Genomic DNA, 12401 nt, shown 5'->3' on the forward strand with positions numbered 1-12401 from the left:
ATATCTACGTTGTTAACTTTTGTCCTTTCTTTCACGTGTACTGCTGAACCAATCTGTACACTTTCGATGTACATTTGCATCCCAGTGCAGGGGAGATAGGAGTATGAGTCCTACAGTGATCAAGTTACTTAGATTTAAACTTCTGAACACTAATATTAAAAATGGCTTTTGTTCATTGGCTACCGTATCAAGGTTTTGCTTTCTCTTCTGTAGCTAACACTTATTTCCTCCTTTTTAGAAGTTTGAAGCTAGATGGTTAGCAATCCGTGTCTGAACATTAGTATAGGTAGCTTGAGTGCATATTACATAATTATTCTAACTGGATGTAAGATGTAAAGTGCACACATATTGTGTCCTTCGTATTTTGAATATCTTAGGAAATTTGCCTTTGAATCATTTTCTGTAGAAAAGTAAGGAACGCAAAGAAAGGTCCATGTATGGGTCTGATTTGCAGAGGTGCTGAACACCAACATCTCCTATTGGGTTACAGTTGGAGCTGTGGCTACTTGGTACCACTAAAATCAGGCAGGCAGAAGGCATTTCAGTTTTAAAGTTGCTAATATATTTCAGACATCCTTGAACAACTATTTATTGAACAGAGGTTAGGAACTATAAAGGAAAAGTCACACAAAGAATGGCAAATGGGAACATTCTCAGCCATCATCAGCCACTTTCACTATCATTATAGTTTGTTACATGATATTTCTGTGGTGTCTGTGCTTCATCAGTTTTGTAAAGATAGATTAGATCAGTAAGTGTATTGTTAGATTTTTATTTCACCCTAGCTCTTTGCTACACATGAAATATAATCAGGATTCTGACCGTCTCTTCTATGTGTATGCAAATGTTGACTCCGACTTCAGTGTAAAATAGTTCATACAAAAGTTTTTTTCCATTTTGTAACCTGAAATATGGGGAACTACCCATGTCCCAGGGCCTGTTTGACCTGAATCAGAGCATGTTTATTCCTCTGAGACCTCCTCAAATCAGACAAGGCAGAGAAGTCTCCTACATCCCAGGCTAGTACACTAACAACACAGTTATGCGGCCTCTCAGCCTTCCTTGGAAACAAATATCTTTTTGTGAAACTGGTACATCTCTGCCAAACATTTCAGGTTCAATGAAACAGCATATTACTCTAAAACTAAATTTGGGTGAAAAATGTTTGGATCAGCTCCACTATTTTGCCCCCTTAACAGAGTCTCAGACTGTTTTATAAAATGCAATTATTTGTCACCTTAGCTATCAAGAAGCACATATTTTTTATATTCTACAGGAGTGTATAAAAGTCAGGAAGCTCGTCTGATGCTCCATATATATCTTATTAAAGCACCACCTCATACTTCTGTGAGCAAGATGAAAGAGGAAAAATGGGCTATGGATGGTTTTGTAAGTATATGTCTACAAAAGTGAAAGTGTTTTTTAATATCTGCTTATTAGGTCAGAAGACTACAAAACCTTATCAAATGGAAAATGGTTTGTAATGCTGTCTTACTTAATGAAATGAAAAATATCACCGAATGATTACAGTTGGGGCAATACAATTGAAAAAGAATGTGATAACCTGAACATTGATTATTCAACTATTTTTTGTACACGTGATTGTGATAAAATGGTAAACACTAAAAAGAAAGTGCTGCTCTTGTTTCTGTTTCACTGCTATTGCATTATGATGAGGATTTTCTCATTTTAAGAGTGTAACATCATAGCAAGATGCTTTCTTCAAGCTAAGATCAATGTTTCCACTTTAATGTCTACTTCAGTATAATCTCTCTCTGCAGAGGGCACGATTATCTTGCTTGGTTGATCCTAGAAGCAAAATATCATATCTAAGAATAATGTTTCTTGTCAGTGGTTTGAGAGAAGTTCAGGAGCTGATCACCTCGTGTATTGGTGACATTTGTAGACGTATTGACTTACAAACGACTGGGATTTTCCAAAGAATTTAGGGGGTTGTCTAAACACAGAAGTTGAACTGCTGTAACTATAGGGGTATACTAAAGGAATATTATTACTATTTTGTATGTTGTTAGAATACTAGAAGAAGACAGTATCTCTTGAAATCTGAAATATATGTTTTTAATTTTTCACTTGTACTGACAAAAATATACACGTGGTTGTTTTTTTTTCTGAAATTCACTGTGTTCATACCATAGATATACTTTGTTTTATATATTTAATGATTCAGTCTGATGATCACTGATTACCAACCAAAAGATGATAACTGGGAGTTAAATGGAAGGCATTTTTATCCATCAAATTTTACCTTTGAAAAAGTGGCTTTCATTATCCTTACTTTTGCATTCATGGTAGCATCTGTTTTTTAACTGTTGTAGTGCTTTTCCCCAAAAATATCGGAACACTAGTAGTCTGTAAGAGACTTTAAGTGTTGGCAATTTCAGAAGTTAGCTAGAATTAACTTGAAATCTAGTCAGTTTTAAAAAAATGTATATTAACATATCTGAGCCTGAGTCCTCCTGCAAGGGTCCAGGTTTATGACTACATTTTACTAATTTTAAAAAGCTATCTCTCTCCCAGTTTTCTGTGAAACAGCCTATCCCAAACAGGAGAAGCAGGCTTACACAAAAAGCTGTCAAAATATACATAGTAAGCAAAGTTAAAGAGAGAGTATTTTTTCCTCTGGCCTTATTCACGAAGGGTGTGTATACACTTACATTCCTCTTTTGAAAGAGATATGCAAATGAAGGATATCAAAATACAAATGAGGAAGAAGGATTTTTTCAAAGATGGGGCTTACTTTCGAAAGAGCAGCATCTACACTGGTTTTCTTCTTTCAAAAGAAGCTCTTTAGAAATAAGAATATGCAAATGAGGTCCCAAATATGCAAACATGCACCTCATTTGCATTTTCAATTTCCCTTAGTTGCATGCCTCTTTCAAACAAGGAATGCAAGTGTAGACCCACCCTAAGGCTACGTCTATACAAGAAGCATCTCTTGACAGTAACAGCTGTCGCCAGAGTTGTGTCGACAGAAACTCTGTCAACAGAATTCATCTACACAGAAAAGCAGATCACCAGAGCAATCCACTCTGTGGACAAAGAGCAGCCAGACTGCCCTGCCTTCTGTCAAGAGAAGGGCTGACTGGAAGTTTGACAAACAGGGCTGCCCTGTGAACCAGAAGCCCTCTCTGTCAACAGAAGTGTCTACCCTGTACTTCTCTCAACAGAATTCTGTTGACAGAAGCATTATTCCTCAAATTTTTAAGAAATAACACTGTCAAGACAAATGCAGAGTTATGTCAAGACTCTACAGACAGAATGCTTTATATGTGTAGACGATCTCTGAGTTATGTTGACGGATGGCCCCTCCTGTCAATAAAACTCTAATGTAGACACGGCCCAAGAGTATTATGGTGGGGATACTGACAGGCAGTTGAGTGGTTTACGAATTTCAATTCCAGCCTGATTCTAATCAACTTGCACATTTCTAAACTCATTTTCCCAGTGTAATTCTGAGACTCTGAATATTTTTTGTTTTCAGGTTTCTGCTGAACCTGATGGAGCTACATATGTATTTCAAGGATTTATCCAGGGTAAAGATTATGGACAATTTGGACTTCAAAGATTAGGTACTCAGTTAATTTTAATGTCAGACCAGTTCAATTTTGTTTCACAACCAGTTTATGCATTAGTAGTAGTAGTAGGCATCCTTTAGTCTGCATAGACTATGGATTGCACCCTTTAAAGTTTCAATTGAGGACTTCATTTACAGCGTCTATTGTGACTATAAAGACCCACACGAAAGTGACAGTCCTTGCTGCATCTCTTGCAGTTGTAGTGGGTGTCTGGCAAGTCCTTATTGTGCTTTCTGTGCGCTCGCTTCTCCTCTGCTAGCTGTCTGATCTTCAACTCGCCCTTCTGAAGGCCCTTGTGTAACCCCTGCCTCCATCTGCTGCGGTCGTCTACTAGTTCTTCCCAGTTGTCCAGCTCGATGTCTACCTCTCTGAGGTCTCTCTTGCAGACATCTTTGTAACACAACTGGGGGTGTCTGGGAGGTCTTTTGCCAGAGGCTAGCTCACCATACAGGATGTCTTTTGGAATCTTTCCATCATTCATCCTGTGGACGTGGCCAAGCCAGCGGAGTCAACGCTGCCTGAGGAGGGTGTGCATGGTTGGGATTCCAGCTTGCGCGAGGACGGCGGTGTTGGTCACTCTGTCCTTCCATGATATTCTAAGGATGCGCCTGAGGCAGCGCAAATGGAAGACGTTCAGCCTCTTTTCCTGGCAGGCATACAGGATCCAAGTCTCGCTGTCATAAAGGAGAGTGCTGAGGATGCAGGCTCTGTAGACTTGCATTTTGGTGAGAGTGTACAGCTTGTTGTTATTCCACACTCTCTTGCTGAGTCTGGACAGAGTTGTGGCCGCTTTTCCGATCCTCCTATTTAGCTCAGTGTCCAACGACAGGGTGTCAGTGATGGTGGACCCGAGGTAAACGAACTCGTGGACGACCTCTAACGTATAGTGGTCAATGCTGATTTATGGGCATTCAGCAACATCCTGACTGAGTACGTTTGTCTTCTTTAGGCTGATGGTAAGCCCAAAGTCCTTGCACACTTTGGAGAACTGATCCAGCAGTTTTTGAAGCTGGTCTTCTGTGTGAGACACTACAGCAGCATCGTCTGCGAACAGCATGTCTCTGATGAGGACTTCCCGCACCTTAGACTTAGCTTTCAGCCTTGCAAGATTAAACAGTTTCCCATCAGATCTTGTGTGCAGCAAGATGCCCTCTGTTGAAGATCCAAAGGCATGCTTCAGGAGGAGTGCGAAGAAGATCCCGAACAATGTCGGAGCAAGCATGCATCCTTGTGTGACGCCGCTCCTGATTCTGAAAGCATCTGATAATGCGCCATCATATTGGATGGTTCCTCTCATGTCTTCGTGGAATGACTGGATCATCTTGAGTAACCGTGGAGGACAGCCTATCTTGTGGAGCAGTTTGAACAGACCATCCCTGCTGACCAAGTCAAAAGCCTTGGTCAAGTCGATGAAGGCTATGTAGAGTGGCTTTCTCTGCTCCCTGCACTTCTCCTGCAGCTACCTTATAGAGAAGACCATGTCAACAGTAGACCTCTCTGCGCGGAATCCGCACTGTGATTCAGGCTACACCCTCTCCGCAATCTTCTTGAGTCTGCCAAGGATGACGCGAGTGAACAGTTTACCAGTGACGCTTAGGAGGGAGATTCCACGGTAGTTGTTGCAGTCGCTTCTGTCTCCTTTGTTCTTATATAACATTACAATGTTAGCGTTGCGCATATCCTGTGGAACCCCACCCTCTTTCCAGCACAGGCACAGTAGCTCATGTAGGGGTTCCAGGAGTGTGTCCGCGGCACATTTGATTACCTTTGGTGGTATACCATCCTGACCAGGGGCCTTTCCTGCTGCAATGCTGTCAATGGCTCTCTTCAGTTCATCCACAGTCGGTTCTTGATCCAGTTCATCCATTACTGGTAGGAGCTCGACGACATCGAGGGCTGCGTCAACCACAACGTTCTCGTGTGAGAACAGCTCGGAGTAGTGCTCAACCCAGCGCTCCATCTGTTTGGCTTTGTCAGCAATGACTTCACCAGATTTGGATTTCAGAGGTGCCATCTTGTTCTGGGTGGGTCCTAATGCCTTCTTCATACCCTCGTACATTCCTCTGAGATTACCAAAGTCAGCACAGGTCTGGATGCTGCTGCATAGCTGGAGCTAGTGGTTGTTGGCACAGTGCCTGGCTGTCCACTGTACTGTTCTTCTGGCCTCTCTAAGCACTTGCTGGGTACTCTGGCTCGGTGAGCGTTTGTACTCCAGGAGTGCAGCATGCTTCTTTTGAATGACTGGAATCATCTCATCAGAGTTAGCTTCGAACCAGTCGTTCGTGTTTCTAGCTCTTCTTCCAAACACTGACAAGGCCGTGTTGTAAACTGTATCCCTCAGATGTTGCCATTTGGATGTTGCATCGGCGCCCCCAGGGCCGCTGCGCAGATTTTCCTGGAGGGTCTCTCTGAACTTTTCAGCTTTCTCCGAGTTTGCCGTCTTTCTGTTGTCAATGAGGGGCCTTCCAGAAGGTTTAGAGTGGTACAGCTTCTTGGGTCTCAGCTTGAGCTTGGAGCAAACTAGCGAGTGATCTGTATCACAGTCAGCACTATGATAGCTGCGTGTCAGAAGGACGTTTTTGAGGTTATTACGCCTAGTGATGACCACATCTAGTTGATGCCAGTGCTTCGAGCGTGGGTGTCTCCACGACACTCTGTGCTGTGGCTTCGTTCAGAAGAATGTGTTTATGATGCACAGATTGTGGTATGTGCACAGTTCAAGGAGACGCTGTCCATTGTCATTCATTTTTCCCACACCGAAGTGTCCTAAGCAGGAAGGCCATGAGTCCCAATCAGCTCCAACTCTTGCATTGAAGTCACCCAAGATGTACAGTTGTTCACGAGCAGGTATTTGCACTACAGCAGCACTAAGCACGTCGTAGAACTTGTCTTTTACTTCTGGTGTGGCGTACAGGGTTGGAGCATAAGCGCTGATCAGGTGGACAGGACCGGCGCAAGTTTGAAGCATGATCTGAAGAAGTCTTTCTGATCTGCCCATGACTAAATCCACCATTTGTAGAAGGGTGTTTCTGACAGCAAAGCCAACACCATGCTCTCTGGGTTCTTCTTGGGCTTTACCCTGCCAGAAAAAGGTGTAGTCCTTTTCCTTTAGAGATCCCGAATCTGCGAGTTGCGTCTCTTGCAGTGCAGCGATATCAACTCTGAGTTTATTCATTGTTCTTATTGAATAATAGCATGTGAAAGGCTGTCTTAAAGCTGTGTTTTGGTACTGGAGTGAGCGTGGAGTATAGTGAGGTTTGTATCTAAAATAATTTCAAAGACTGTGGGTTTTTAAAGGTGTTTTGTTTAAAAGGAAAGTTAAATTGCCAGATACGGTTACTATGCTGTGACAAGTTCATTTTGGCTGTTTTCTGATGGCTTTCTCTAAGAATACTTACATAATGGCTATTATGTTCTATACAGTGATCATCATGTAAAGAGTGAGTAATTTAGAATAGGCGTATATGGATGTCAGTGCTGTGTATTAATATAACATTATAGTGCATAATTGTTAGAATAGTTAGCTTATTAAGTATTTTTGGCTAAATACTGAAGTCATTCTGCTCTTTTTACACAGGCAATATTTCTTTCAAAGTCAATGAGAATCCCCCGCTCCTCATGATACGTGGGTCGAGCGTGGGGACTTTATTTGCCCTGTAGATTTAATTCCACATGAAACTATTGGTTCACTATTTACTTTTTCCAGTATAGGGTACTACTAAAAATACCTTACTGCTTTTTGCTCATTTAAGCAAATAAAACAAACAAAAACAGATAATAAGAAATGTTGAACAATCAAGTATCTCATCCTGTCTCTCGAGGACTGCAATATTTTTCTTCACATACAGGAAACCCTCAATGTAACAGACAAATAGGAGGGAAAGGGTGTTCGTTAAAACAGAAAGTCGATTATATCACAGGGTTTCCTCTGAGAGCAGTGGCTTCTCCAGCTATGAGCCGCCCACGCTCTGCGCTGGGTGCGGGGACTCGTCCTGACTCTGAGTCACGCGCATTCAGGGCAAAGCGTGGGAGGTGGGGGAAGAGATTGGCAGTAGTGGCAATCCCAGACATGGTCAGGGACCCTGCAGCTGTGGCGATCACAGTTGCAGGGGGTCAGGGGCAGCCAGCAGCAGTGGCAGTGGTGCTCCCAGACATGGCCTGCGACCCTGCAGCTGCAGCAGTACCAAACGCGGACATGGGGGAAGACTTGGCAGCAGCTTGAATATTCTTAAAGCTTCTCATGCATGGGGGTGTTATTTAGATCAATCTGACATACTTACAAGAGGAATTAGTTTTTCTAGGACTATAACCCCTTATTAAAAATAGCCTATTCCTGTTCAGATACGTTAATTTTATACAGACTAAAAAACACACATTCTGGATTTTGGGAATAATATATTTCTCACTCTTACTATGCAAATAAAACAAGAACATTCTTTAACACTTCAGTTGTGGTGGGAGAATTTTTCAACATGTGATATGTTAGTCTTGTTTTCAGTTTTTACTGTTGCAGGTCATTCTACAGAGCAATGCTTGGAGACTGATTCTGGCTCCCTTTGCATTTGTAGTTTGAGTACTTTAAATGGAATATTTATAGAATGTCTTTATGAGAAGATGATTCCTGGAGGGATAGGCAAATAATTTGATTTCCCTAAAACATCATATTCAAAATATTTTGAGACAATCAATCAAAGAGCAAACTTAGCAATATCTTGACATGCTGTTCATGGTAGTTTCTTTAAAATTGTATGTTAGTCCTCTTCCATTGATTTACAGAGGGTTGTATTCCCACAAGAAGTTTTTTTTTTTTACATTTATTTTATTAAAATTGTTATTATCACCCAGAACAATAGCAAGGTTATTCATTTAGGAATATACTGCATTTCACTATGGCTAAGTCTACACTAACATTCCTCTTTCGAAAGAGGCATGCAAATGAGGGAAATCAAAAATACAAATGAGGCATTGATATACATATCTAGTACCTCTTTTGCATATTCTTCTTCTGAAAGAGCTTCTTTTGAAAGAATAAAAGCTGTGCAGACGTGGCTCTTTCAAAAGTAAACCCCATCTCTGGAAGAACCCTTCTTCCCATATGCTTTGTTTTAGGAAGTAGGGTTCTTCGAAGATGGGGATTACTGTCAAAGAGCTTAGTCTATACTGCTTTTCTTCTTTCGAAAGAAGCTCTTTCAAAAGAAGAATATGCAAATGAGGTGCAAGATATGTAAATCTGCACCTCAATTGCATTTTCGATTTCCCTCATTTGCATACCTTTTTCAAAAGTGGAATGCTAGTGTAGATGTGGCCTATATGATTAATTTACAGAGCTGCTATGGGGTTTCAGAGCCTTCAGAACAGTTTTATAGTGACTTAAAAGTTAGATTTAAATTATACTTCTTTATTTAATATCAAAGATACTTCTAAAAAATTCACACAATGACATTACTTTAGAATTTTGAGTCTTCTTGTCTTTAATGAAAACTTCCTATCCCAGACCAGATTTGCTATCATTTCATAACTATTGTTCTTTCAAATGTTAAATTCATTGCTTATTCTCTTTCCTGACAATAATTTCATAAAACATATTACAGTTATAAAACAGATAACATAGATAACAAAATAATTTGATAAAACCTATAACTAAAGAATCTGATTCTTAAAACCTCTAGTTTGAAGCCTATAAATCACTGAATTAGTAATCTCTTCTTACTTCATAGGAAAGGTGATATAAACATGGCATCATTGGGAATCTATCAGTTGCCTTATTTCTGCTCTGTTCAGGAGAGCCATCTTCTTATTTTCCATCGGTATTTTCTGTCTACTTTTGCCTCTCACCTGCCTCTTTCATGCGTATGTGTAAACCAATGCATACGATGAAGTAAATGGGATGAATTTCCAATTTTTCTCGTTCAGTGATTTAGCCTTCCTCCAAGTTACTATTTTTTTTTTTTTGGTAAACTCTGGTGTTATTTTTTTTCTATTGTGCTTTCTTTCTATCTGTTCAAACACCAGGTTTTTCAAAGCCTAACAAATAAATTGTATGTGAATAATGAACTGAAGTAACCTAATTCTAAGCCATATATGGTTTCATATGTAAAAATCACCCCCTGAATTGCATCTGTAAATTTACAAGACGTAAAAGCACGTCACAGAGCACTAGCATATTTTGTATTTTGCCCCTGTCATAAAACTTCACATATTAAACAGGACGCAGCATTCTATACTAAATTTATTCTCCAAGGGGCCTCAGTGTGTAGTTCCTTTAAGTGTGCATAACAGCAATCTGAGTTCAAGGTTAGAAAGGCATAAATCAATGTAGGGAGATCCTTCCATAGTAAGAAAAAAATGAGTTTTGCTCATTAGATGCAGTTGGAAATTAATATCCTCTGCTCTCTGTTTATGTGCTATTTGCTACTGTAGGTCTATAAACAAAACAAAATATGTCGATTTTAATTTCTCCACAAGTACACAATTTCAATATTATTTTGAAGATTTGGGAGTGATAATTGTGAGATATAATAGAGAGACATTATGTTTTTTGTCATTTTAGGTCTTAATGTGTCGGCAGGTTCGAATTCTTCTAATCAACCACATGGTACAAATAGTAGCTCTGTGGCCATTGCTATCCTTGTGCCTTTCTTTGCCCTTATATTTGCAGGTTTTGGGTTTTACCTTTATAAACAAAGGTAAGTGAAAATTAGTTATATAGATTCTTTGTGTATTTGACGCTAATTGGTTAATATGTTAAACCAGGTAAATTAAGTAACTCCCTGAGAATTTATTTGCAAAAGATCTTCATAGAAAATATACTCTATATTCATTTTTTGTCTGTTGTAATGTTTGATGGGTAAGGTTATTATAAAGTGCTGTACCTTCACTCTGACCTATTAAAATGTTGTTATAAATTATTCTCTTTATGAAAGGGACAAGAGTAGTCTAAATTCTTGGCATCTGGGGAATAATGTGATAAATAGACTTGGTGTGTACTTATTGCCAACTGCCTATATTGTGTTTTGACATCCACAGTATTGTGAATTATATTTCTTATGTGATTTATTGGAAGGGCCACACAGGTGATTAGCTTGCAAGCATATATAATATTCCTGTGTCAGTGAGAGGTTGTATTATTGAAAGTGATTCTACATTAGATATTATTGTTCCATATGCATTTATCTTGCAATAGTAACATATTTGCTAAGAAATTCATTCTTACACTAGATTCAGTGATGATGGTTATGTCTCTGAGGGTAGAATCATTCCTTAGCTTTACTTGTAAATCTTGTTTTCTCACAGTCAAAAGAATCTTGTACTATGGCCATAAGGGACAACATAGTCTCTAGGTTGTAGAATATTATACCAGCACTTCTCTGGTGGCCTGCTATTGCAACACAATACTACAAGACATGATCTATCTATCTATCTATCTATATATGTATCTATATATCTATATGTATCTATATGTATCTATATCTATAGATCTATATCTATCTATCTATATAGATAGATAGATAGATAGATATAGATCTATAGATATAGATATACATATAGATCTATATAGATAGATATAGATAGATAGATAGACATAAATAGTATACATAGGACATTAAGCATGCGTTAAAACCGGGGCTCTAAAGCCTTGATGGGCCTGGTTTGACTTGGTTACTGACACACTGCAACTTTTAGTGATGTTAGTTTGCCTGACTCCTTCATACTTGTGATATAGATGAGCCATACATTTCTGAATAATTTAAGATTTCACTTGCATCCATCTAGTCATAAATCCTTCCAGATTGAACGTGTTCTATGTTTTCATTGAATTTGCAAACAGCTAGAGAGAAACAACCCTAAGAAAGTCCTCTCATTCATTTGCATGTTGTGTTATTTCTAAGACAATAATGTCAACAGTTTCAGCTGAACACATTGGTAGAAACTTTCATTTTGGGGGGATTGTGGCCCAAGTTTTAGAGTATTGCTACCAATTTTTTTCTAGCATGAATCCTGACATTGTTGCATATTTGTTACTTAAAATTAACATTATTCACAAGCATGTTTTAATAGTCTTTTAACAAATATGGCAGTCCTTGAGAGCAAAAGAAAGTTTCCAACATTTAATATTTAGCTTCTATGTTTGTAATTGAAATGTGTCCATTCTACTGAGGTTCCTATACTTCACCAGTTACCACAGAAAATTGCAGTTGTGAATATACTGTTCCTTGTTCTTCAACAGGACTGCACCTAAAACACAGTATACAGGATGCTCTGTTCATGAAAACAACAATGGACAAGCTGCTTTTGAAAATCCCATGTATGATACAAATGCAAAGTCCGTAGAAGGAAAAGCAGTACGATTTGACCCCAACTTGAACACTGTCTGCACAATGGTATAATGTGGCAATGCTTTATCTTCGGAAGTCTGGAAACTGAAACACAGCACAGTGCACATATAGTTCACTGATTTAAAAAAAAAATTAAAGCACACTTTTCAGGACTTATTGGGTCACCTTTTCCTGAGGATGATAGAGACAAGAGTGTTTGTTTTGTTTTGTTTTGTTTTGTTTTTCCATAAACTGGAACAGAATTGTCCTTCATGTTTACCGTGGAGAGTTTTACAGAAAATATGCTGCACTCCATGAGTGCTTACTCACAGTTTATTTGCTTTTTTTTTAAAAAAAGGAGATTATTCTAAACATACAACGTATTTGCATATATTGGAGGAGCATCCACTATCAGTACTTCTGTGCTTTATAAACTATAATAGAGGGACTGGGTTAAAAAAAGATATAGGGTAGAAAATAAGAGTTATAT

The 12401-nt window shown here is 39.0% G+C and overlaps 1 protein-coding gene across 3 annotated transcripts in view; it reads left to right on the forward strand.

Annotated features, from left to right (window-relative positions):
* The window catches only part of CSMD3 (CUB and Sushi multiple domains 3), a 1166921-nt gene extending 1154938 nt beyond the window's left edge, over window positions 1-11983 (forward strand). For all 3 annotated transcript variants that reach the window (XM_074985642.1, XM_074985643.1, XM_074985644.1), the window contains 4 exons: window positions 1277-1389; window positions 3503-3590; window positions 10147-10282; window positions 11824-11983. In XM_074985642.1, coding sequence (XP_074841743.1) covers window positions 1277-1389; window positions 3503-3590; window positions 10147-10282; window positions 11824-11983 — 497 coding nt within the window. The remainder of the gene's footprint in view (window positions 1-1276; window positions 1390-3502; window positions 3591-10146; window positions 10283-11823) is intronic.
* Window positions 11984-12401: the final 418 nt, after the last annotated feature.

The sequence above is a fragment of the Carettochelys insculpta genome, chromosome 2, assembly GCF_033958435.1.
Source record: "Carettochelys insculpta isolate YL-2023 chromosome 2, ASM3395843v1, whole genome shotgun sequence".
NCBI lineage: Eukaryota > Metazoa > Chordata > Testudines > Carettochelyidae > Carettochelys > Carettochelys insculpta.